This window comes from Sebastes fasciatus, chromosome 20 (genome assembly GCF_043250625.1).
Source record: "Sebastes fasciatus isolate fSebFas1 chromosome 20, fSebFas1.pri, whole genome shotgun sequence".
Classification (NCBI taxonomy): Eukaryota; Metazoa; Chordata; class Actinopteri; order Perciformes; family Sebastidae; genus Sebastes; species Sebastes fasciatus.
Window position 1 is genome coordinate 3636936 of NC_133814.1, and position 27395 is coordinate 3664330.

Here is a 27395-nt window from a genome sequence, read left to right on the forward strand (position 1 = left end):
AAACATAAAAATGCAACAACACTACTTAGTAAAGTTTAGGTAACAAAACTACTGGGTTAGGTTTAGTAAAAAAACATCATGGTTTGGCATAAAATGACCATCTTTCACACAGGACACGGACAATGGTCTCCTGAGGGAAAATCCGGCTTTTGTTTGACCCATCTATCGACCCGTAGTGGACTTTCTCACTTGTTATACTCGTTATTATACCACGTAACTTCCGATCACATTATTACAACACAGTCTCGCAGCAGTTTGTGAAGTACTAGACACGAATTTCCCTTCTTTTTCATGATGCTAAGCACAACTTTCAACGTCGTATTTTTCATGCATTTTCCTATGAATGTGCAGCAACATATAATGCACGTGTCAATTTCCAATCCAGTCTTTTCAAAATAGAACTACTTAGTTAGTTTTAGGAAAAGATCGACTTAGTTAGGTTTAGGAAAATAACGCGGTTTAGGTTAAAATAAAACCAGAGGTGCTGTAAATTAAGCATGCAAGTTTTCCTACGAATGTGCAGCAACATGTAATCCATGTGTCAATTTCCGCTCCAGTCTTTTCAAAATAAAACTACTTAGTTTTAGGAAAAGATCACTTTGGTTAAGCTTAGGCAACAAAACTACTTTAAGAAGGTTTAAGAAAAGGGTTAAAATAACACCGGAAGTGCTGTAAATTAAGCACGCAAGTTACCAGCCAAATAAATCAACGTTGACTTCTGGTTTCACACGGGACACTAACAGCGGGCTCTTGGGCGAAAGTCCAGTTTTTTTTTACCCACCCATCCACCCCGACCTCCTCCCTACGCCGCTCTTTGTACTTCCCTGTTTACAATTACGTGGATTACATACGAATTGATTTCGTGCTGACCATCACAAAAAAAGGGGTAATTTGTGTCTATGAACACAAACTGCTGTGCGACTAGGCTGGTTATTATACCATGTAACTTTCAATAACATTATACCACACGACGTTCATTAACAGTCGCTCGATATACTACATCACCTGCTCTGTGCGTCGCTCGTTGTACTACGTCACTTGCTGCAGTCGTCCACGGACATACAAATGTATTTGTGATAAGTCAAAGACGAATGTAATCTGCGACAAAATATGTTTCCTTCTAAACGTAATTGAGAATGCAATTTTAGTTGTATGGGAAAGTAATTTTTAGGAGATGGCTGGAATATAAATGTTATGTTATTGTATTTCAGAGGTTCCCAACCCACTGTTTGTAACAAACCAATAAAGGTCCCAAGACAAATTTGAGACAAAAATTCAACAGACAAAAATATCAGTTTCACAATATTGTTACTTGTTTTTTACTTTTTGCTCCATTTCTACTAGGAATGGCAAAGACTGTCGGTCGGTCCACCTCTTTGGTCCAGACTGAAATATCTCAACAACTATTGGATGGATTGCCATGAACTATTTGCAAAATGTAATTTATCCAAACTGACCGATACAACCAAAATGAGCTTTTTCATGCGTGGTGTCCGTCCTCAAACGTCAGACCGGATTACATATTGAGGGAGTCCAATGAAGCGATCGACCCAAACTGCCTCAGCTTCTCTTCCTCTCTCTCCGTCTGCCTTTCTCTGTCAATCCATCGCCCTTCCTCCTGTTCCCTTCCTCACTCCCCCCTCGTCCTCCTCAGTTATCCTTTCTGTCTCTCTCCGGGAGGAATCCAGCCACAGAGAGAGTGTTAAGTCAGATCAATGTACTATGGATAGGATAGCCTGTCTGCTACAGTAAGTGCTGGCTTGGAACACTCTCCTATTTAGACTCCCTCGGCTATTGACTGGGGCTTCACTGCACCAATCGATAAATAAATACATAAATAAATGTCTCTTAACAAGTCATTCAATCTAGAGTCTAAAAATTAAAATTAGTTTCCTTACACTTGGGTGCAATCAGTTCTTTTTAATGCAAATAGACTTGTTTTGAACAGTTTTACTAAATGGGCATGAAAGAAATTATCTGGCTTATTTAGACATGGTTCAAAGTCTTGTTTAATTTGAAGAGATAAATGGTACTGCATTAGAAATATATACAATGTTTCACTTTTCCACTTCATCATTTGTGATAAGATGTGTCAAATCACATTATATTTTGATGCGTCAGTCTATGGCTTCAATCAGGGAACATCCCTCCTAAAACTTTTTTTTTTTTAAATGGCTAAAAATGCAATCAAAGTTACAGAGCTGATAAGGCCGATAACAAACTAGGCTACACCACAGTGCCAGATTCATTAAGCTGACTGCACTCTGTTTGTTTTGCTGACTCTAACCAAGTAGTTCCAGGCGGTTAGACTGTTATCAGGTCATTAAATGTGCGTTATCAGCCTCATAGAAGTGGGTCAGTTGTGGCCTGCTACACACACCGGTAGGTTTTATCATCAATTCATATGGGCAATCACAGAAAAGAGGAATAAAAGAAGCCGACAGCGACCTAGTAATTATGACAGGAGCAAAAGCAGAAGTCAGGCGTTGTAGTATATAGACAGCATGAAACTTCATGTGGGTGGAGCTCGGGGTTGATGGATAGGAAACAAAACACAGGGCTTTCACGCAGGAGACTGGGGTTCGTGTGAAACCAACAACGTGTAGTTGTCTTTGTGTTCACAACCTTAAGTTTCACTTTTCAAATGTAGTTATTTTAAGCCAAAACACAAACTTTCCCCCTAAAATTAACTAAGTGGTTTTCTTCCCTAAACCTAAAGAAGTTGTAGTTTGGTTGCCTAAACCTAAACAAGTTGTTTTGTTTGTGCTAAAAACATAAAGTTTCATTCAGTTTGACAACGCATTAGAAAGTGTTGCATTCGAAGTTTTGCTTATAAGGACTGATAACACACATTTAATGAGCTGATAACAGTCAAATTGGGTGGTAGTTCAAACGTATCTATTTTTTTTAGCCAAAACCAGATCTTTTCTTGAACCTAACCAAGTTGTTTTGTTGCCTTAACAAGTTCTGCACTGCAGGGGCTTGAACAGGCGCACTGATCGCTCGTGTTGCTGGACATTTGTAAGAGAACGTACAGAAAATAACAAACCACTTTTAAGGTATCAATTGAACCTTTGTATGAGGATGAGAGGATAAGTTGTAGGTCTGGGAAATATACGACACTCTTGGATACCACACAAAAACACAGAATGTGTCTATGCATTAAAACCACACCCATCTTGGCTATAGGTGACGATAAAACAACTTGTATTCTGTGTTCACGGCTCTGAACAACTAGACAGGTAAAACAAACAACTTAGGAGTGTTAACACGAGTCCTCTGAAGCCATCAGGCAGTGATTTTTCTCTCACACTGGGTGCTGTCATCAGCTTTTTCACACTTCACACAAGTGCAGCTGAAGAGTGATGCCTGCGAGTTGACGCCTAAGAGCAAACCAAGCAGCACAGCTCACAAATGAAACATCAAGTGATGCAATTGCAAAAAATGACTTATGTGATGACCGTTTTTGTTTGTGAAATTGAAATGTCATTTATCAAGTGTGAGCTTTCATCTACCACCAGAAAACAAGAAAAAAAAGATGTACATTTTCTCTTTAAAAGTAGGAAACTCCTATCTCTTTTTTTCTTTATGCAGCCTTGCTGCACTCCCTCCACCATTCACCAGCCAAAAGCTCCCTTCACATCTCCCTCTCCTTCTCCACCTGTGTGGTACACCCCATCCCTCCATCATTCCCTCCTGACAGTGAGGTGATTAGGAGAGAGCGAAGACCTGCTGAAAAAGCAGCTTAGCTGTAATTATCCTCTCGGAAAGAAACAAACAGTTCATCAGAGCCTTCCTCCGCAGACTTAACAACTGTTGCCGGGGTATATCAAATGCTCGACAACCAGCCGTTACCTAGGTTACCATTGTCTCCGTATGGCTGGGGGCTCTCCGTACAGATGAGTTTTTTTTGTTTTTTTTAATTTGTTCAGATATGTCAACCCATGAAAACACCAAAACATATTAACATTAAAACACACACATGCATGCTCACACCATCACCTACACGCTCAGATGAAAGCCAACATACATGACCGATACAGACATAGAAATAGACTTCATTTCTTGTGCCATGTTTTCTGTCACGCTCCATATCGTTCAAGCTCACACACACACACACACACACACACACACACACACACACACACACACACACACACACACACACACACACACACACACACACACACAAATGCCAACCTTTTTCATAAATCTTTTTCTTTTTGTCACAGTTAAAGATTAAAGAGTGACAGGAAATATGTTGAGGGAGAAAAAAGAGGGTGATACGCGATAACGGCGCCGGGCTCCATTTGAAAGGAAGACATCACAGTTGCATGTCAGAGCACATGCAGACTTGCTGGAGCAAAATACAGCCTGAGCCTGTGTTGGCTTCAACAGTTTCCATCAATGTAACACCGTGAAGTCGAGCAGGAGGTGTAGGATCAAAGTCTACATGTGAGAGGTATTAAGAGGATTTCCTCCCATGGTGTCCATGTACATGACATGAGTATGTTGCTGCACCGGTTGTCTGCTGTATATGAGCAGAAATATTTTCTCTCTCTCTCTCTCTCTCTCTATATATATATATATATATATACAAAGTATATATACAGCATATATACTGTATGTATATATATATATATATATATATATATATACAAAGTATATATACAGCATATATACTGTATGTGTATATATATATATATATATATATATATATATATATATATATATATATAAAGTATATATACTGTATGTTTTAGTGTATATATTTTCACCATATTTTGCACCCAACACATCATCATACTGAAACAACGGAATAGGTCGTTTGCCAATGACAACACAAATGACCTTTGGAGAGTATTTGCGACAGGCACACGTGAAACGCTCACATTTTTAAACACATGGTTAACATTATGGATTGAAACAAAACTACTTGGTTTGGTTTAGACAACAAAACTACTTGGTTTGGTTTATACAACAAAACTACTTGGTTTGGTTTAGACAACAAAACTACTTGTTCATGTTACGTTTAGGGCTGTCAAAGTTAACGCGATAACGCAAAATCATTTTAACGGCACTAATTTCTTTAACGCATTAATGCAATCGACATTTCGGATGTTGCAGCAGGCTCAGTTTTAAAGCTAGAGTGCAGATCTGGCATCATATGAAACTAAAAAACTTAAGGAATCCATTGGTACCAACAACGTCATACTAGCTTATCGTGAGGAAGGCTAAAATAGCTCCAAACTTGCGCTAAACTTTGGCAAGGCAAAACTGGCAAGGCCATTTTCAAAGGGGTCTCTTGACCTCTGACCTCAAGATATGTGAATGAAAATGGGTTCTATGGGTACCCACAAGTCTCCCCTTTACAGACATGCCCACTTTATGATAATCACATGCAGTTTGGGGCAAGTCATAGTCAAGTCAGCACACTGACAGCTGTTGGGCTGCAGTTTACCATGTTATGATTTGAGCATATTGTTTTATGCTAAATGCAGTACCTGTGAGGGTTTCTGGACAATATCTGTCATTGTTTTGGTTGTTAATTGATTTCCAATAATAAATATATAAATACATTTGCATAAAGCAGCATATTTGCCCACTCCCATGTTGATAAGAGTATTAAATACTTGATAAATCTCCCTTTAAGGTACATTTTGTACGGACAAAAAATGTGCGATTAACTAGCGATTAATCACGATTAACTACGGACAATCATGCGATTAACCGAGATTTAACATATGAATCGATTGACAGCCCTATGCAATACATAAAATGGGTGGGTGTCTCTATTGCCATTATGTTTTATTATGAAATTCCGCACAATAATATTTCATCTAATGCCTATTTTCCACGCATATATATTTCTTCCTGTGCCGCTATAATGACCCAGTTTTCCCCACAAGTACATTATAGTTCCATCTGAATGCATCAAAGTAGAACATCTCTATTCATCATGTCTTCCTTTTCAATGAACATTACACCGGCTTCTCTCACTGCCTGTTGCTATAGTTTTAATTAGAAGCTCCTTTCATTGTCCTCCTTATCACTCACTGGATTAATGCCTGAATATCAGACATTAAGGTATTTCCCATCTAGTTCCTTCTGGTACTCTGGCACTGGATCAGTGAGCAGCGACAGTCAACAGGGAAGCAGCTTTTACTGTCTATACTTCCCCTCAGATGTATGAAGCAGGTAGAGTAGAGGAATTAAATGAATGAGGGCTGCAGGAGGAAGCTCAGGGTTGCAACTGCATAAAAGAGCAAGACGGCGACCTTCGACTGCTGCTTACAGGTGTGTTATCGCATACGAGTAGGTGAAATGTATCTCATCTCTGCTTTGTCACGCACACACACGCACGCGCGCACACGCAGGGAAATGCGCCGTGTTCCCGCTGATGGACAACAGAAGCTGTGGCAGAAGGATGGCATTAAAAAGCAGCAGGGGACGTAGTGTGATGAAAATGTCAGACCGAAACCAGCAGGCTATGTTCTGTAACATGTATAATCAAATTACAGTGTGTCTGTGTTGTGTGTGTGCATTACTGCGTGTGCATCAGTGTCTGTGTGTGTGTGTGTGTGTGTGTGTGTGTGTGTGTGTGTGTATGTGTGTGTGTGTGTCACTGTGTGAGTTTCTATGCCCGCTGTGTTCATAGACTGTTAATATGCATCTGTATGCATAAACGCGCATGTGTGTCTTTGTGACTGGATTTGTGCATTCATGTGCATGTGTGTGTTATGGCAAAAAAACAAATTCAATCTGCAAGTGAAGTAACGTTATAGAGTTGAACAAGTAAACAACATGAACAAGTTCAAAAGAAAAGCTCATTTTGCATTCAAACCCTCGCTCTTTAAATCTGATCTCACTCTCTCCGGCTGCTTGACAGATTCTGAGCACTTAAAGAATCTAAGAGGGTACTTGCTACCAATTTCTATTTAAAAGGCTTTTACAGGACATTCGGGGTAAATTCATTTAATGACAAACCCAGTGGAGCGCACAGGAAAGAAGCCTGGGTGTTACATAGAGGACCGGTTCTAACAGGTTCATGCTTCAAATCCAGTGTCGTTTGCTCTTCTCTGGGGCCAGCGAGCAAAGACAGCCCCTGCAGTTTGTTGAAATCTGGTGACAATTACATTTACAAGCTCAGAAAGTCTACTAGATTCATGAATCTGTCCCTGCGTGCTCAAATCCCGACATGCAGATTGATCGCTACTCAAATTTGTTGCATGTGTGTGTATATATGCTTCCTGTGCGAGCCTCCAGTGTTTACGCATGGTTATGCTTGGCCACCTGTTGTGTTTGTGTGCGTGCAACTGCGCGACTCACCCAGCCACCACAATGAAGAAGTCCAAGCGGTTCCACGTGTCTCCGAGGTAACACTTCTTGCCAAAAATCCCCAGAGCCACCATCTTGATCACCATCTCGATGGCAAAGAACGCAAAGATGAAGTCATCGAATTTCTGCAGAGAGAGAGACAGACACAGAAAATACGACTTAGCATTATCATGGAAAGTAAACAACACAAAGAACAGCTAAGTTCTGCAGGTATTAAACCAAGTCATAAACCAAAGTATTGGACAAAATTACAATTTACTAATCACTAAACTTACTACAATTCATCCTCAGGGGAACACAATTGTATCTACCAAATTCCATGGAAATCAATGCAATAATTCCTGAGACATTGAGACATGTGACATTCACTCAAAACCACAATCGCCAACCGTGTGATGGTGGCGCGAGAGGAAAAGCCAAGTGTTCACCGAAAACATCAGGATACATCATCTGGGAACCATGAATGTCTGAACAAAATGTTGAGCCAATACATTTAGTAGGTGTGTGAGATGTTCCATTGGATGTGTGAACATTTTGGCTTGCTGGTGGCAAAAGAACAAAAGTCAAGGTTTCATCAAAATCAGTTGGCTTCATCTTCTGGGAACCATGAACGTCTGCACAATATTTAAATGGTAATCCATCCAATGGTTGTTGAGATATTTCCGTCTGAACCAAAGTGGTGGACTGACCAACCACCCAACAGACCTTTCTCTCTTCTTGTTTCTTGTAATTTAGTGGCCAACATATCCTATATATACTGTATATTATACAGCATACACACATACAACACACCACACCAAGGCGCCCTTTAGCGTCTGTATATGACGCACTAGGCTTTCATCTAACTCGCAAGTAAACTCATCCGCGTCATTATTAAATTATCAGAGCACCATGACGTAGTATAAGAAGTGAGAAAGTCTGTGTAGGGTGGGCTGGACGGGAGGATGGATGGATCAAACAAACACAAGACATTCGCCCAGGAGACCGCTGTTCGTGTCCCGTGTGAAAACACTTATTTTAACATAGTTTTGTTATGTAACTTCTGCACTTTGCTAACACCAGGTACGTAACAAACAGTTATTTTACGTAGGAAACGTACTTATTTTAACCCAAACCACGCTCTTTTCCTAAACCTAACGAAGTACCTTTGTTGCGTGAGTAAACTTAAAAACTAAATAAACCTACATGTCCAAAACTGACGCCAGGGGGGTACCTAGAGCGTCATTGTTTGAAGCGTAGGGCCACTCACTGAGTCGGTATATGACAATTTTGGAGTGAGAAAGTGTTGATTAGGGATGTCCCGATGCAAGAAATTTTCATGATAACGTTAGAATTAATTTTTACTGAATAGAGCCTGCACCCCAGTTAACGTTAGCTCAGCTGTTAGCAGGACTGTGCTGCCCACCGGCTTCTAGCTACCCTTAACTAGCTCTCGTCTTGCTGATTTCAACACATATGTGTTGTTCACAGTGTACTATTATAAAGGGAAACAATACATTTTCTATCGTCCCCGGGATGCCATTAGTCTCGAGACCTGACGGTACCTGCGGCACTGTAGAAAAACAAGTACCTATAACCTATGAGATCGGACAATATTATCAGCCATATTAATGTAATAGTCAGGCTCTGATAAGTCATATTTGAGGTTTAAAAATAGCCCACTGAGAACCTTAGACAGTAATGTGATACTTTATTAACTCCCACAGAGGAACCCTCTTTTCTCCTTGCCCTGCCGTCAGGAGGGCAGGCTCCCTGTGGAAGGACGGAAGAGAAAAGAAAAAGAAAACAGCCTCTGTGCAGCTACAAAGGAGTTAGTGTCTTGCTCGAGGACACTTCAGCAAGCAAGATGCTTGTCGACCACATGGGTCCTCTGGCCTAAGGATGGTTGTGCACACCGTGAGGCAGACCTAACAGGGGCTCAAGTGACAAATGGCCTCAGTATATAATGTAATAACCTGTAACAGGCCTCTCATAGCACTAATCAGTATTCCTGCCCTCATTACTGGGTGTCTGGCTGTCTGGTCGAGCTTCATCTCTCTCCATCATTATCAAACTGGACCGAAGAAGAAAACAAGGACGAGAATGAGGACGGGAATTGGACAGGAATAATAAATAAATAAATTTAAAAAAACTTAATTTTTGAAATATGAAAATCAATAAGTACATTTCAAATCGCAGAAGAGAAGGAATTGGAGATGAGGAGGGGAAAAGAATGCGGCTCAAAGACAGACAAAAAAAATGAAAGAAATATTCTGGAAGGAGATCAAGGCACAGGACACCCACTGATGGATGAGTCATCCAAACATGAACATAGAAATGTATAAATATATCAAATCCTGTTAGCTTAGGCAGAAGCTAGCCTCACGCTGCTCTGAAGTTCACTGTAAGTAAAATGTAGAGGTTCACACGGGAATGTATATGCTGTGTGCGTGTGTGTTTGTGTAACTCAAAAGTCTCTTCCGTCCCATCTTTTGGAGAGCACTTAGTCTGTCAAGAAATCCCAAAAGCTTTTTACGCAACATATGGGGTTGCACTGCTATTTCCAGGGCATACAGTCTATCAGACGGTTGGTTTCTTTAGCAAACAGCTGCCCAAGGTTTCTCCCTAATACTGACCGTACATCACTCCAGATGTTTTACACACCACTCATTTACTCCAAAGAGGCAGAAGAGCCTCAGAGCAGATTGTTCAGCGATGCATAATCACCCAAAAGAAAAAGTTCAGTGTTTGATCTAAATTTAATCCGAACAGTCTCACTGCTGGAACCAACTTTTCTATGTCTCGGTACATGGCAAATCGTAACAGTGATATGGATGTTTTATGCATCGTCATCGTGTAAGCGTCGCCATTATGAATACCATAACATTACTTAATGGAAGTACTGTACCATGATCACAGCTTTCTAATTGCTGCACCATTTTAAATGGTCATATAATCAAAGTGACTGATGACTTTGAAGGTGTTGAAAGCAATTCTAATTCAATTACATGACATATTAGTGCAAGATAATATATTTGCCCTAGACGACCTCTCCATAATTGGCTTAGCTTTTTCTTAGCCTCATATTCAGCTTTTTCATTTCTTGGGATAGTGGGGTAGTCTGCCTTTGGATAATTCCACTAATTCAACCAGTGGAAATTAACTTTTTTGTCCACCTGCCACTGTGGCTGGTGTACTCCAAAATCTACCTTATTGGACCAGCAAAGAAGCACTGTGTCCTCGTTAGTAATCAGCTTTTCAGAAGATGCTTTGCACAGTGGATCTTGCATGACGGATAGCAGGGCACATCAACAGTCTGCTGGAAAGATAACAAGAAAGTCCAACTATTGACAGGCGTTACGACCCAGGATGCACGACTGAGGGAGAACGAGCGATGAGAGAAATAGAGAAGAGGAGAAATGTTTACCGCCATGCTGAGCATAAAATGACTGCATTGCTCTCTCCTCTAATACTCCATCCTTTTCTTCTGTTTAAATGATGGAGCCGTTCCTTTTGTCTCTGCTGGGGAGTCATTACTCATCTATTTTGCATTAGCTAAAGCCTGCACCCCTGCAGAACCCGTAATATAAGAATCCCCTTTAAAGAAAAAAATTCAAAAAATAATGAAGCCAAGAACCAGGTATGGACGGGCCTGTGGCACACGAGCCATTCCCTGGACCTGAGCCTGCTCTGACTATGTACAGGTATGGATGAGGTGAACTACGTGACCATACATGAATGGACACAGCCTGGTCTCATCTCACATTCATCACCATTTACTCTCTGATCACATATAAACCACATCACTGCCGAAAGGCGAGACAGATGCTTTCAAATGAAGTCACGTGTGTTAATGTCAACGCTAAAAATGTGTCCATTTAATCTCATTCTAGCATGGCCACATTAAGTGTGGCGGGGTTGTGCAGGTGGACATGGACAATAAATATATATTACATCTTTATATACAATGAAATGGTCACCTATAAATTACGTTCCCGTGCAACTAAACTGCATTCTCAATTACGTTTTGAGGGAAACGTATTTTGTCTTTGACGCATCACAAATACGTTTGTAAAGACGATCAGCGGAAGGCGGCATCAAGTGTAACGAGCGACGGGCATAGCAGGGGACGTATTTCACGCAACAGTTGATGAAAGTTTTGTGGTAAAATAATGTTATTGATGTTATGTTATTAAACTTAATGTCAATGTTCACTCTTTTTAAATTACATAAAAAATGTAGTAATTTTAGCCAAATCATGATGTTTTTTTACTAGGGCTGTCAAAGTTAACGCGATAACATGTAAATTTGTTTTAATGCCACTGATTTCTGTAACGTTTTAACGCAACTGATTTTTAGGTTGTAGCGGCTCATTTTTAAAGCTGGGGTGAAGCTACTGGCATCATATGAAACTAGAAAACCTAAGGAATCCATTGGTTCTAATGTCATACATGTCCATGGCATACTAGCTTGTCGCGGAGCAGGTTAAACAGGTTGTAACAGGTTGTGTTCTTAATTGATTTCCAGTGATAAATATATACATACATTTGCATAAAGCATGTTGATAAGAGCATTAAACACTTGACAAATCTCCCTTCAAAGTACATTTTGAACAGATAAAAAATGTGTGATTAATTTGCGATGAATCGTGATTAACTATGGACAATCATGTGATTAATCGCCATTAAATATTTAAATTGATTGACAGCCCTATTTTCTACTAAACCAAGTAGTGTAGCCGCATTTTTTCTTTGTGTTTTTTTTCCCCCAATTTACAACGTTAACCACATGTTTAAAACCGTTTAAAACTGCGACTGTAATCCAGGAGAAAATATGTTACCTTCGAAACGTTTCTGCGAATGCAGTTAAATTGTAGGTTGGTCACACACACTTGGTCACACACACTTCAGATGTACACATACATGCATTAAAGACAACAGGACATGCTGGCCTAAGGCATTCCCCAGCTTCTGCAATCAGGATATTGATTCGCCGAAAATTTGTATCACACATCAGTGGAGCGTGAAGCATGTCGCATGATCCTGATGAACATGGAATGGATTTAAAATCCAAACATACAGGAAAAGCTTCGTAGATACAAACATCAATCACAGGCTAATATCTCTAAGGCTTCCTGACATTGATGATACCAAGCTGAGTGTGCGTGTGTGTGTGTGTGTTCACCGTCACCATGCTTCACTGGCTGTACGCCCATGTGGAGACCGGAGAAGCCTAACACACACACACACACACACACACACACACATGTCTGCCTCACAGGGTATAGACACAAGTGACCTGTGCTTAATGGCTCACTGCTCTCGCACTTCCCAATTTATACCCTCCACTGCGTCCTCTCTCCCTGTGAGGAGATTCACAGAGGGTGCAGAAGATTTGAACTCCGTTGGATATTTTCTGCAACTTTTCGGAATATCCCCCCAAAGGATAATGAGACTTTCACATTATGTGACAACAAAACTGAAAAAAAGTTAATTATAATATCATCCAGCCTAATCCCAGTTCGGACAAGCCTCGCGAAATTGGCTTTCATTCGGCGTGACAGTCACAAAAGTGTGAAATAGGCCAACAAATGAAAGCAGAGGACTCAGAGGCGAGTCAATCCTATCCAAAACTCTTAGAAACAGTGAGGGATGAATATTCATAATGTGGAAGCAAAGTGGTGAATTAGATAATATAAGGGATGGGTATACAATGTTCAAACTGAAACCCTTTTAACGGGTATATCATAACTCATAAACAGTTTCAAAGGGCCCAACTTTTCATTCAGGTTTGGCATGTGTTGTTATTGCATATTGTGCTCGTTGCTGCCGTGGCTTTGCACTGCATCTCACAGATAGCATTTGTCAATGAAACAGTGTTGGCAGCACTGTAAAATCTTTGTCTTTTGATTTTGTGTAGGTGGTACTGTAGACAGCACTGCTCATCCTTCTATATTTATTCCAAACAAACCACTGTTGCTGCTTGCCAGAAATGGACAAGCCTTCACTTCCTGTGCACCAGAGATTTAACAGACGCCGACTGTTGAGAACAGCAATTGCAAAAAGCTTCATACTGTCAACTGTGGGTGCGGGATTAATCACTATTAAGTAACTATTAAGCAACAAAGTGGCAAAAATGTATATGAATTAGCAGTAGGGCCTCGGCATTGTTTCAAAAATGACGATGCCAGTGCCCTTAAAGTGATACCGATACTAATAGAGTACTTCATTCAATATCCATCATGTGAATGGAAGCTGTGTGTGTCCCACTGGCTGGCTAATCGCCGCCGCACTCCACAGCGCTCATACAGTGGTTACCACAGATAACGCCAACCCCCAACCTACAGTGGTGGGACCGCGTTGTCACAGAAGCGTAACGCCCAACCTCTGGTAACGCCCACATTTAACAACACATCTACAATTTGGATCCATCGATTGGATGCCTTAAAGTACTCTGGTCTTAAAGAGGATATAGACCTAACATGCTTTCTGTGAAGTAGAAATATTTATATATATTTTTCTTCTGTCTGTATATATATATAGCCTCCAATGTCTGTTTTGCAGCCTCCGTTGAAAAGTAGGAGTAGTTTCATTGATGATGGACATAAATTACTTGTTTCTGTGTTATTTTTTTTTGTAATATTATGGTGATCATGTGTTTGCCTCCCATTGGTTGTTGATACCATATAGGTGAGGCCACATCCGCTTTGTCTGTTTGTTTTTAAGCCCTGACGGAGACCTACAGTGGTCGAAACATGTTGGCTTTTTAATGATTTAGCCGCTACAATAATTTTTTTATTTTTTATATATTTCCTTCCTCGTTGCCACTTGTTTTAGTATTTTGGAGTGCCTTCCTGTCTATCCTGATTTCTTTTCCCCGTTTTCCAAGAGCACCCGACATATTTTGTCTTACGGTTGAATACACGGAGCGACCCGTTATCTCTCTTTCCACATCTACAATTTAGTTTCACTTTTCAAAACCAGCACATTTTATGCCAATGAAGAAAAAGAAGTGGTGGGATACACATTAAGCCTTTAGCCACTCTTATCTTGTCTCCCACTCTCGTCTCCCTGCAGTAACAGCTGGATGGGATTCCTGCTGTATGTGAGCTACTGTCATTCCTCCTCCTCCTCCTCCTCCTCCTCCTCCTCCTCCTCCTTCTCCTCCTCCTCCCGTCTACAACCGACTTCCATCTCTCTCATCTTTATCTTCCTCTTATCGTTTACTCCCTCAGCCTCCCCTTCTCTCCAAGGGAAGCCGTATCACTCCCCTGTTAGTGTGATTATGTCTCCCGCAGTATCTTACTGTGTGCACTGCTGCATCGTGGGTGCTTAATCATGTGTATACGGTATGTGTCATTTTTCATGTGCTTGCTTATGATAACTTTGACTTTATTTTTTTCTGTGTGTGTGTGTGTGTGTGTGTGTGTGTTCATATCACGACCATGTGCTTCTGTGTGTCAATCTCTCACACACAATTACCCTGTATGGACACACATAAAGCATTCAGACAGCTTATTTCTCCATGTGTCCTCAGGCTTGCGTGAACCTCTCAGCCTAAACAGTGACACCACATGCCAGCTTTAACAGCCCTGTGTGTGTGTGTGTGTGTGTGTGTGTGTGTGTATGTGTGTGTGAACACCCATGTTGCTTCTCACATTGCCTGAGAACAAGTGTAAACACACATGTCCACCAGGCACACACACAGACATCAGCGGGCTTTATTGCGTGTTATCAATACGTCAAGCGAGTGCCAACATTACACGCCCTCTCATCACCTCCTGAAGGGAGCCTTTATGTTCTAAGTGCACTTAATCACTGAGTGCACTTAAAAACACTCCCTAATGACTTGACGCGGCTCACTCCAAATCCTCAAGTGTCAAAGTGGTTATTGGATACAGTATTGTGCCCAAGTGTGAAGCGCCGCAGCCCTTTGACGAATGATCAGAAACATTCCGGCGCACGATTCAAATATTGCCATGTGTTTCTGCACATGAGCACAGGCTGCTGTGGTTAAATAATCAGCAGCCAGTCAATGCAGGGGGGACTTAATGACATGAGGGCCTGTCTTTCAAGTAGGAGGAAGTCCACAGCAAGTATCCACCCTGCTAAAGTGACCCTGGAAGGCTAGCAGCTCCTTGGTGTGAGTGCTGCAGCTGACCCTTACCTCCGACAGCCCAGTAGCCAGGAAAAAATGTTGGCCTTGTACGTTTCTGTAAATTACAGAGACGATGAACGTAGACGTTTCTGAATTCGGTCAGTGCAAGTGACGTAGAACGACAAGCGACCTTTACTGAAAGTTACGTGGTATAAAAATTTGTGTAACAAGCGAGAAAGTCCACTAAGGACGGGTGGGAGGAGCGGTGGATGGGTCAAACACAGAGCTTTCGCCCAGGAGACCCATGTGAAACCAAAAGTAAATGTTGACTTTACGCTTGTTATGTTTGTTACATAACGTTATTTAAGTTCCGTTATTTAAGTTCCGCTGCTGCGATGTTACGCTACGTTGTTACGCTACGTTGTTACGCTACGTTGTTACGCTACGTTGTTACGCTACGTTGTTACATTGTTGCCTTACATTGTTGCCTTACGTCGTTACTTTTCTATTGCATCCACACGGCTCTCAACAATGCAACGGCTGAGCCGGCGGCTCGCAGCTAACAGTGCTAGCAGCGCTTACATTGAAAACAATGGCAAAAGTGCAGACAGAGCTAACAGTGTTAACCTGAGGGGGAACCGGAGGGAGGGTGCTATGCTTCTGCACAGCGCCGTTGGTCGGGACGGCGATATCAGCTGTAACCGCCGTATGAGAGCAGTGCAGAGCAACGGCCGTGAGCTAGTCAGTGGGGCACGCTCACATGCACTAAAAGCATGCACGGCTTACCCGGCCATGTCAACAAAGCAAGGAGAAGCTCTGATTACGACAGACCCACAAAGGGCGAGCGACTTCATGCTCTGCTCAGGTAGACATTACTCCTCTATATCTTCACATAGCAAATAGTTGTTTGCTGCTATATTAATGCTCTGGATATCTTATAGAGAACCTTTAAGTTGTATATATAAATGTATTCTTCCGGGCAGAAACAGGTGACATCAATTCAAACATTTCCCTGCAACCTCTCCCGAAAATAAATCTCAGCCACTATGTATGCTAATTCTGCCTGTCACAAGTCTGAATGCTATTATCACCGGGGTCAGATGCCTTCATCACATGCACACACACACACACAGGTGCACTGTGCAGGCAGGCGGACAGACATACGTGCCGATGCAGGCGGTGAATGCCTTGTGTGGTGAGGACAATAGGGCAGACTGACTGTAATCTGCCATTCAGTCGAGATCCACTCCGCACAGGTGGAGGGAGATAATATTGTGAGAGAGACTTTTCAGCTCAATCACGACCATTCATAGCAGTCGGGGTAAACACACGCATCGACACAAGATGTTTCTCCATCCTCTGGGCACATGCCAGGCTGACGTGGGGGTGAACCAGTGTGTGTGTGTGTTTGTGTGCGCGTGTTTTCCAATCAGGCCTGAAAGCTCCTACAGTGGTTTCATGCAGCAACAGCACTCTGGTTCTACACAAATGACAAAAGCTCAGCAAGGAATTTAAACTGACTAGTGCAGTGCTTGTTTGGGGCGTGGCCGTTCAGAGCGCACGCCCGTTCGGAATAGGCCGATTGCTTGGCTCTAGAGCTGTGTATTGGCAAGAATCTGGCAATACGATACGCATCATGACTATGGGTGTAAGAAAAAAATCGCGATATTATGTTTTGGGATACTGTATTGATTTTCAAAAACGCTATGGATTTTTCATTAATAGTTTACATGCAAAGATTAACTCAGTAAATACTTTATTTCACTTGCAAAGAGATGCTCCGTCTCAGTGTATGTGTTCTCTCAAAGTAGCGCTATGATTTTGGACGTTACATGGACTGAGAAATGCAAATGCAGATCCCTCTGTTCTGACTGCATAAAAAAAAAAACGTTTTACTCAGATTTGATGCATATGGTGGAGTGTTCTTTATACTATACTACTAAAATTAGATTTAAAAAATTGCAATATATCACCTTGCTTACAGTATCGCAATATATTAAATCGCAACCACTTTATCGTGATACGTATCGTATCGCCAGATTCTTGCCAATACACAGCACTAAACATGACACAGGGGTAACGATTCAATATACTGCGATACTGTAGGTAAGGTAATATATCGCGTGCATTTTTTAATCATATTTTGGGAAAACTGTATAGTACAAAGTATAAAGAACACACCACCATATGCATCAAATCTGAGGGGAAAAAAGTTTACTTTTTTTATGCAATCAGAAAAGTGGGATCTGCATCCCTGTAAAATCCAACATTATCGCGCTACTTTGAGAGGGCACATACAGTATTGACTGAGTTAATCTATGCATGTAAACTATTAATTAAAAATAGAGTCAGTGTTTTTGAGAATCGATACAGTATAACAAAACATAATATCGTGATATTTGATTTTTTTTAATATTTTCTTACACCCCTACTTGGCTCCTGTTATTACTGTTTATTGGCGTTATCGGGGGGGCCAGCCTTTCAGAGCCAATGGACATTCAGAATGCGTGCCCCCTGAAGTGCTGCTTGCAGCGTTCTCGAGAACCGCTCATTGCTCGTTGACTCCAGGGAAGTGAAGAAGAGTCGGATTGTAACGTTAGTATATCTAGCATCCAGCAGCAAAGGTGAACTAAAGCCAATGAGCCGCAGCCTGTAAAGACATGCTGCGGACGACATGCTGGACTCAGTCTGCAGAGCCCTGAAGCCCCTGTTCGCCTGCTTACACAGAGTGTATTAATATTGAAAGGATCGCCTGTCACATTACATAGGGCGGCTGTGGCTCAGAGGGTAGAGCGGGTCGTCCACCAATTGGAAGGTCGGTGGTTCGATCCCCGGCTGCTCCGGGTCACATGTCTAAGTGTCCTTGAGCAAGACACTTAACCCCAAATTGCTCCCAAAGGCTTAGCAATCGGTGTGTGAATGAGTATTTAGATTAGATTCTGATTGGCAAAGTTAGCACCTTGCATTCTATGAATGTGAATGATGACATGCAGTGTAAAGCGCTTTCAGTGGTCGGACGACTAGAAAAGCGTTATATAAATGCAAGTCCATTTACCATTGACACTGCGCGTCCTTGGGTCCCCAGCAATACACCCACCAAGTGTGAAGTAGATTGGATGAACGTTTCTCGAGATAAGCGAAGGACACACACACATACAGAAATTCCTTGCTTTAAAGTAAGATATCTTCTGCCTGCTCTTTCTTCTTCTCTCTGTGTATTTTTCGGTAACCCAGCTTTCCAATTGTATTGGCAATGATTTAATTCTCTTTCCGCAGACGCCGTTTTGTACTGTAGCTGCGGGGGGACGATGGAAGGTTAAGAGTGTGCCGTAGCATTCGGAGCGGACCGTGTTCCATTGAAATTTCTCCTTCAGGAAAAGAGACAATCTTTGACATTAAAGCTTCTACATTATAATCAGAGTTTGACATTTTTTCTGAAACTACTCCATCGGCTAAATCACCGCTTATCCCTTATTTGTTTCGCTCTCCTATAGCGTGCTCTCTGATGTTCCCTTCTGTACCTCATCTGCAGTCTGCCCAGGTTTGTTTATCATCTGGGATTAAGTGTTCCAAGGGGGGATATACCGCAGATAAGCAACACAGGGATACTACTTTCTGCTCGCTGTTTGGTGTGAAGCCTGAAGGATATAGTTTAGCAGATCACAGATACACTGGTGTCTGCATTGTGTTAGCTGATAAGTAACAAAAAAACTGCAGTAGAGAAATGCAAAAGATGTGTGATTTAGACATTGCATAGCTTTTCTTTCATGAATGTTTGTACTGACAACAATTGGATTGCAATAGTTGTCGAAACAATACACTCAAAACTAGGGCTTTCGCAATAACGACAATATCGACAAGCTAACAGCAGGGGATGGCAAGCAACCGCCACAATCGTTATGTTCAAGTTTTTTTTCTTTTAAAATTCTTTGCAATGGGAGTGCCGCAATAGACTGGTGATCTAGAAGTTGCACTAATACAGCATTTCGTGCTGTTGAGCCAATCATTATCACTGCAGGGGAAATTCCTTCACCGTGACAGCCCTACTCAAAACCGCAAATGTCAACCTGCTGGTGGCGCTAGAGGAAAAGTTAAGGGATCACTGAAGTCATTAGGATTTAGGTAATATGAATGTGTGTACCAAATTGAATAATTGTTGACATTGTGTGGACCAAAGTGATGGACTGACTGGCATCCCTAGAGCCACGCCGCTAACAATATCTGTGGTTGGCTTTTAAAAAAACTCAAATTGAGACTCTTAAACAACAAGAAGATGTATTAAATAACAATGTAATCATAGATTGAATGATTACTTTCGATATCATCCAACCATGCTGTAATGAACCTGAAAACAAGTCAGTTCAAAGTGACTTCCGAGTGTCATTAAAAACAAATTGTCAATAGGGCCTCTGGGTAACCTTTCAACAATGCTGACACACAAAGCGTGGGTCATCTTCCTCTCCACTCTGCAGCGACACAGTGGCCTGTGACCATTACAGTAGCCATTAGCTGTGTCAGGAGATGAGAGCTCATTTAGCCTGCATCAGAGTGGAGAGCTGTGGAGAGGCCTGGATGAGCACCCTCATTAGCACTGATGCTAGCCTGATCGAGCCTGATCGGAGAGCTCGGCCACTAAGACCGAAAGAATAAAATCATGACAGAATGGGTCGTTTGCCAATGACTATGTTTACATGCACACTGTTTATACTGCTTTATTATTCAGAATATGACAATATTCCAAAATTGATATGGGTCATGTAAACAGCATATGCTGTTTGGATAGTCTAAATTAGGCCTTATTCCGAATGAAGCATTTTCCGATTAAGGGCAAAAACTGGAATATTTTGTGCATGTAAACATAGTTATTGATTCCGAAAACGACATATATGACCATTCTATTTAACGTTGTGAAACGGTCACAGTTTTAAACACGTGGTTAACGTTGATGATAAAATGGTTGGTTAGGTTTAGGAAAAATTAATGGATTGGGTTCAAATAGATTTGTTACGTAACGTACAAGTTACTATGTTAACGTACTTGACGTGGTCTGTGAAATGGTTACTTACTAACATACAGTAGTGATAAATTTCTTGCACAGACGACCTATACAGACATTTTCTTCGGAGAGGACGGCTTATTTCTGGGATATTAACCTTTGGTTTGACATAAGGAAGAGAATGACTATTTCTGATGCCAACAGATTACCTTATCAAATGTTCTCGTTTGTTGGTTTAGTTTAGAGTTTTTGTTTACCATCTTCCCACCTAATGAGTAAGTGAGATGTTAACAGCTGCAGACTTCACACCAAAATCCTTGCATTTTTTACATTTTTTATCAAATTGTTTGCACCAGTGAATCATGCACTTTTTGTGTAATGTTAGTAACTGTTAGTAGTTGTTAGGTCTGGGGGAGAAATACCATGACCCGAAAGCTTTTGTAATGCAGTAAGTATTTCATAAATGGTTCGAGTAACCAGCGTTACACGATTTTGGACAAAATTGTGGCAACATCTACACCTTTTAACTACCTACTTTAAGTTTGTTTTAAGCTTTGGAGATAAAGACCACACCACATCACACAAAAGTTGATTCTGCACACTTTGTGTGGGACTGTATTGTGTTTATGTATTCTTTCACAAGAACAAGTATAGAATTCCTGGTTTAGTTGAGACTCTTGTTTACACTGCACACAGAATAAGCACACTACATGAAACCATTTTCACCACATGGCATCATTTTTCTATTACCACTCTACTGTGCTCATCAAAATCAATTGGGAAATCATGTATTGAGGTTTCATGAGGTTGTAAGGCAAAACGAGCTCTTGTTAACTTCTTAAAACCCACCTGCCCGCCGATGGGTTCGAATTTAGGGTCAGGGTTCAATGATGACCGACAATATTTTGAATGATGGTAAAATGTTTTATAGTGATCAAAATCCTTCAGGATGTTTTACAGTGTCACAGAGGTGAGCGACAGCAATTAGCACATTGTGTATTTCGATGACTATGAAACCTTTTACCACCCTTCAAAACATTGTTGATCATCATTTAACCCTGACCCTAAACCAAGATGAAGACCAAGATGTGAGAGAATGTAAATAGAGAGAAAACTGGTGAGTCGGTGTGTTCCAGACAGTGTGAATCGGATCAAAGACGGACCACAGCATAACAGTGTGTAGTTATGCGCCTTTACGATCTTTTAACATATCGTTGCGGAGAGTGATCGGGAGAGATTGAAATGGAGGAAGCGGGGAATAAATGAGAATGCATTTAACCTTGAGGCTGTACATTCATCTGAAGCTCCAGAGAGGAGACCCACTGAATTAAATCACATCTCATATCCCTGAGCAGAGCGATGGAAGGAGTCGATGAGCTCGGGCTGCCCGGAAACAAAATCTCCGCTCTTCGTGTTGCTTTTTTTTCATCTCAAACCCATCCTATTCTCCAAATTCGGCTTTCATTTTGCACCTCTTTATTGTTCTCCTCTCTTCCTTTTTCATTTCCTCCCATCTTTTTTCTTTTCCTTTCAACTCCTCTTACTTTCCTTTTTCCTCTCAAATGTTATGTTTTTGATTTCATGACAGAAAATTATGTACATGCGTCCATTTCTTAGAGAAACTGACAGTATGATTATCTCCTTACCCAATAAATTGGCTTTCGTATCAGAAGGCATCTACTCTGGAGTAGGGCTCTATTCTTTTAAATGATAGATATCTCGTTTTGGAATGAAACTGCTCAATTTCACTGAGTCAGTGGACAATAAAATAACGGGACGTTGTTCTGATTCAATCTATTTGGAGCCACTTTGTGAGCACATTATTCCATTCGCTGCAGAAGATGTACCGTGCCAGATAACACCGATCTGTTCTGTTGCACCTCAGTCCGCTTCATTCCCTGAAAAAAAATGGGTTTTCTCTATCCTCTGTTTTACAACAAGAACAAACCATTAGTGTTTGTTAGGTTGAAGGAGGTCCATAAATTAATGGAAACGCCTCCGCACGATGTTTATTTTCCATCTGAGGTAATGCAAATGGAGGGAGCTGCAAAGGCCAGATACGATGGGAAATATTGTCTCAGTAGCTCTCTCTCGCTCGGAAACTCTATCAAAGGCATTGGTTTAGAAAATTGTAGCCGTACCTCTCAAGAGTTCCTGCTCTCCCCCATCTGTTTCGCTGTGTTTGAATAAGCTGCCGTACAAGCTGTGGTGGATTTGCTTTGCTGTAATGTCTGATGTTTTCCAGCTATTGCTCTGCGTTTGTTGTCCTTATCTACTGTTGTCACATCTATGGGTGCAAATGTTGTTTCTGTAATGTGTTTTCATTTTTCTTCATGCTCATCCCACTGGAAGGCCTTTCACTGGGTTGTCTTATTGAATACAGATCAAGGAAGATAAATGAAAGCTGGTGATACATGTGTCCTTGTTCAACAGGATTCCTCAAACATCGTTTCAAACAACAGTTAAATCACAGTTTCCTATAAAGAGTTCATGGTCCAACTATAACTGACTATCAACACACTTTAAAAGGGCACTCCACATATTTTACAGGTCAAATTTACAAGCCAAAGGGAGTACTAATCCGCGAGTGAAAACAGTAGTGTCGGGGAAGTGTCAAGTATGAAAAATGGCACCGTTTACCAGGCAAGGAGGGTCTCACAATAAAGACTTACTTGAGTTGCATTGTGGGAAATGTAGGATCCAGCCTTTTTGGAGTTTGACCCATGATAGTCAGACTGTGGGTTGACTTGTGCATAAAGGTGCTAAATGCAAAATTTGGAGCATTTCTATTGCACTTGCACAGCTCTCAACATGGCGACAGCTGAGCCAGTGGCTCGAAGCTAATGTTGCTAGTAACGCTAACAGTTAAAACAACGGTAACACTGCTGACAGAGCTAATGGTGTTAGCCTAGGGAGGCAACCGGAGGGTGGGCGATACACTTCCACAACAACGCGGTCGATTGGGACGGTGGTAAATGGTAAATGGACTTGCATTTATACAGCGCTGATCTAGTCTTCCAACCACTCAAAGCGCTTTACACTACATGTCAGCATTCACCAATTCACACACACATTCATACGGAGGCTGCCATGCAAGGTGCCAACTTTGCCCATCAGGATCTAATCCAAACACTCATTCACACACCGATGGCTAAGCCTTCAGGAGCAATTTGGGGTTAAGTATCTTGCTCAAGGACACTTCGACATGTGACCGGAGGAGCCGGGGATCGAATCACTGACCTTCCGATTGGTGGACGACCTGCTCTACCCTCTGAGCCACAGCCGCCCCAATTGGCTGTATGAGTAAAATAAGTGAACATTGATGTTTGATTTCACATGGGACACAAACAGAGGTCTCCTGGGTGAAAGTCCTGTGTTTGTTTGAACCATCCATCCACCCACCCCGACCTCCCTGCGCAGACTTTGAATAGATAATAAAAGCCTCCTGAGCTTTCTAGTAGGTGTAGCAGGCCCCATCTAACCCATATATATATGAGGCCGATAACCACTGATAACACGCATTCAATCGACTGATAACGTTCGAAGTAGGTGGTGCAACACAAAACAAGTAGCAAACAATAACTGTAAGGTAATTACTGAATTGAAATTGTAATCTTTTACAGTACTGGTTACTTAAAAAGTAATCACCATCCTGCTACTTTACGACCCTGTCAGTAAGTGGTGTGTGTAAGTGCAATAATACATGCATAGGTATTCTGATAATCTGAGAATAGTGTACATATTGCCACTCCATTAAGTACATACTGTATCCCCACTACTTTGGGGAAATAAAAATTAGGATTTTCCATATTAAACAAGGTATGAAAAGAAAACACATTCATTATATAACATTTCAAAGACATAAATTGTCTTACCATCAGGATCTTGCACCTCTCAGAGTCGCAGACCATGTCCTCGCAGGGATGAAACATGCCCAGTGTCACACAGTTCAGCAGGATCACCAACATGGACGCTCGCTCGAACCACGTAGAGAACAACAGTTAAGGAATATAAGACAGATGACAGCAGCTTACAAGCCAATGACAAGAGTCTGAAAAAAAAAAAAAAACAACAAAAATAACCACTTAGACTCCCTCCAGTGACCTCATTATCCCATGCAAATGTATAAACTGCTCTGAGAAAGTGATGATCCACGCAGACCCTCCGCCGTTTTCTCATTTCGGCTCGCTGCGGTTTGTTTTGGTTGATGGATACGGAATAGATATACAACAATAAAAGCGGTAACTTCCTTCTACCTCTGCATAGACTGAAATGAAGCAGATACATTGATTCTGGCATTACAAAAATCTATTCCAAAATCGTAATTAATTGAATTAAATAAAAAATTGTGATAGGCGTTAATCAAAGGAAAATGTTCTGATAAAGCTGACTGAGAGGAGGATGAATACAGTGAATGTGAAGACATCCTGATGCATAGCAGCGCCTGAATTGTATTGACCACGGGGGTCAAAGTGGGCATTCCTAATGTGGTTAGGTTAAATGCCAGCCTGAGCTATGTGACACCAATCAATGACGGGACCAAACACAGATTAGGTTGACACTGCTTCTCTCACACACACACACACACACACACACACACACACACACACACACACACACACACACACACACACACACTATGACTGAGATAAGTGGGCTGCATGCATACACACAAACACACGCCCACATATATTATAGATCGCTACTGCATTCACATTCAGCACCCTGCATCCCGCCTGGTTAACAATGTTAGACAGAATAGACGGTTTGTCATCCAAGTGTGTGTGTGTGTGTGTGTGTGTGTGTGTGTGTGTGTGTGTGTGTGTGTGTGTGTGTGTGTGTGTGTGTGTGTGTGTGTGAGCGCTAAAAGTAAAACAGTGCTTTTCATCTGTATGTGTGTAAAAAGGTGCACACAGGCTGTGAGAAATAAATGACCTGTCCGTCTTTTATCGCATTTGCCGCCACTTGGCTCATTCATCCCGCTGACCCATAATGCAGCTGGGTCAGCGTGGTCCCCACAGCCGACACACACCAAAAATAAAGCGAGTGAATGACGAACAACAACGGCGAAAGCCGGACAACCTGATAAAAGCTGTGAAAACAAAAGATGTACTAGAGAGCTAAACACAGAATCTCAAATATCTCAGCTCCATATTTGTACAATAGTCTGGCATTAGTAGTCAGCCAATAGATTTCAAAATACCAGTCATGACCCAAGTGTTGTTCAAGGGGAAATAATGGAGACAGGACAGCATTCACAGACTAAAACGTGCGTATTTCAATGACACTAACACAATCTTTTTTCCTCTCTAAAATAGCTGCATATCAAGCTGACAGTTGACATTGTTCCCAGTCAAAATGCAAATCGTCATGACAGCACTGATTTTTGATGGAACAGAGAGTTGAGGTTTGGAAATGGAGTTAACCGTCATATTAGCTGTGTTGCTCCATCGATTATAGCATTAACTGCTCCGCAAAAGCGATGCAGCAAAGTCAGATATGAGATAGGAGTGAAAGGGTACAAAACATGTTGAATTGTGTTCACTTATGTTTATGTAATGTTCACTTATTTTTAGTCACCAAACTTTGGCACCAGATACTTCCTAAAGACGCACAAATGAATGTCACACTTTGTGTTTGGCTGCACACTGATGATGAGACATCAACAAACAACATGGATTTTAACCAAAAAACTGAACTACAGAATGGTTAGGGTTAGCAAAATATTGTGGATATGGTATAAAAAAAAAAACATTTAAGAGGCACTCCACTTATTTTTCATTTCAGGTCAATTTATTTGTCTGGGGAATGAGTAATCACTTGAGGACTAGGGATGTCACGAGAGCCGATACTTCGGTACCAAGTCGATGTCAAAATTCTGAAAACGTAAGTACCATCGGGGCTCAAGACTAATGGTGTCCCGTCGTCCTGGGGATGATAGAAAATGTGTTTGGGACGCTGTAAACGCACTATCGACGCATTCAGGGGACGCACCCTGTTTGTTCCCTGATAATGCTACATTACAAACAACAAATTTGTGTTGAAGTCGGCAAGACGAGAGCTAGTTAATGTTAGCTGTTAGCTCCGTGCAGGAGGGTGCTGCTTACTGGCTGCTAACAGCTAACGTTAACTAGCTCTCTTCCTGCCGATTTCAACACAGGAGGTGCCATTGATTTACACTATGATGCGTTCAGGCTTTATTCATTAAAAATGAAAAAAAAATTGGGCAAAGCTAATTTCTAACGTTATCGTGGTGTGTTCAAATGTAATCTTGTAAAATGTAGTTTTTGGCGAGAAACTTGATTACTCCAATTGTTTGAAGGAGATGTTTTCACACCAATATAAAATAGATAATAGAGAGGGAATTATGACCTGTTTACCGTCTTAACAAAAATATATGCAAACGGTAATAAAGGAGTGCATGTTGAAGTATATGGGATTTATTGTTTTACTTTTGTTTTTTACCTTGGTATAAAATTGGTATCGAGAATCAGAGAATTTCACTGGTATTGGTATCGACTACTAAATTTCTGGTATCATGACATCCCTATTAAGGACTGAACATTTGAAACAGAAAGTCTGTGTGACAAACTGAACTGCAGACATTATGCAGTTGCATTATGGGAAGTGTAGGATCCAGGACTTTTTGGAGCTTAAACCATTCCTAGTTAGGATATCTTGACCTCTACTGCTTTAATTTTGATTATTATATTTGTAATCTGTCTGTCATGAGTCACCTAACCTTACGGAAGTACTATAGTGAATCACAGCAGTTCCCCTTTAAAGTGTTGGACTGTGACGGTAAGCGAACTACTGTCTCTTGCATGAAAGTCAGTGCTCATCCGCCAACCTTTTACTTTATACCTTGCTAAAGAAAGGGCACACTGTTTTGGACATAAATCATGTGCTGCAGAATCATCCATCCAATTTGAAAGCAGTTCCGAGGGATACTGGGCTACAATGTGATACTCTATGGTAGTTCCAA

General features: G+C 41.3%; 1 protein-coding gene across 14 annotated transcripts in view; it reads right to left on the reverse strand.

Annotated features, from left to right (window-relative positions):
• Positions 1–27395, reverse strand: part of cacna1g (calcium channel, voltage-dependent, T type, alpha 1G subunit) — a 331510-nt gene that overhangs the window by 194250 nt on the left and 109865 nt on the right. For all 14 annotated transcript variants that reach the window (XM_074619026.1, XM_074619028.1, XM_074619031.1 and 11 more), the window contains exons 3-4: positions 24286–24397; positions 7330–7463 (exon numbers count right to left, since the gene is read on the reverse strand). In XM_074619026.1, the coding sequence (XP_074475127.1) occupies positions 7330–7463; positions 24286–24397 (246 nt within the window). The remainder of the gene's footprint in view (positions 1–7329; positions 7464–24285; positions 24398–27395) is intronic.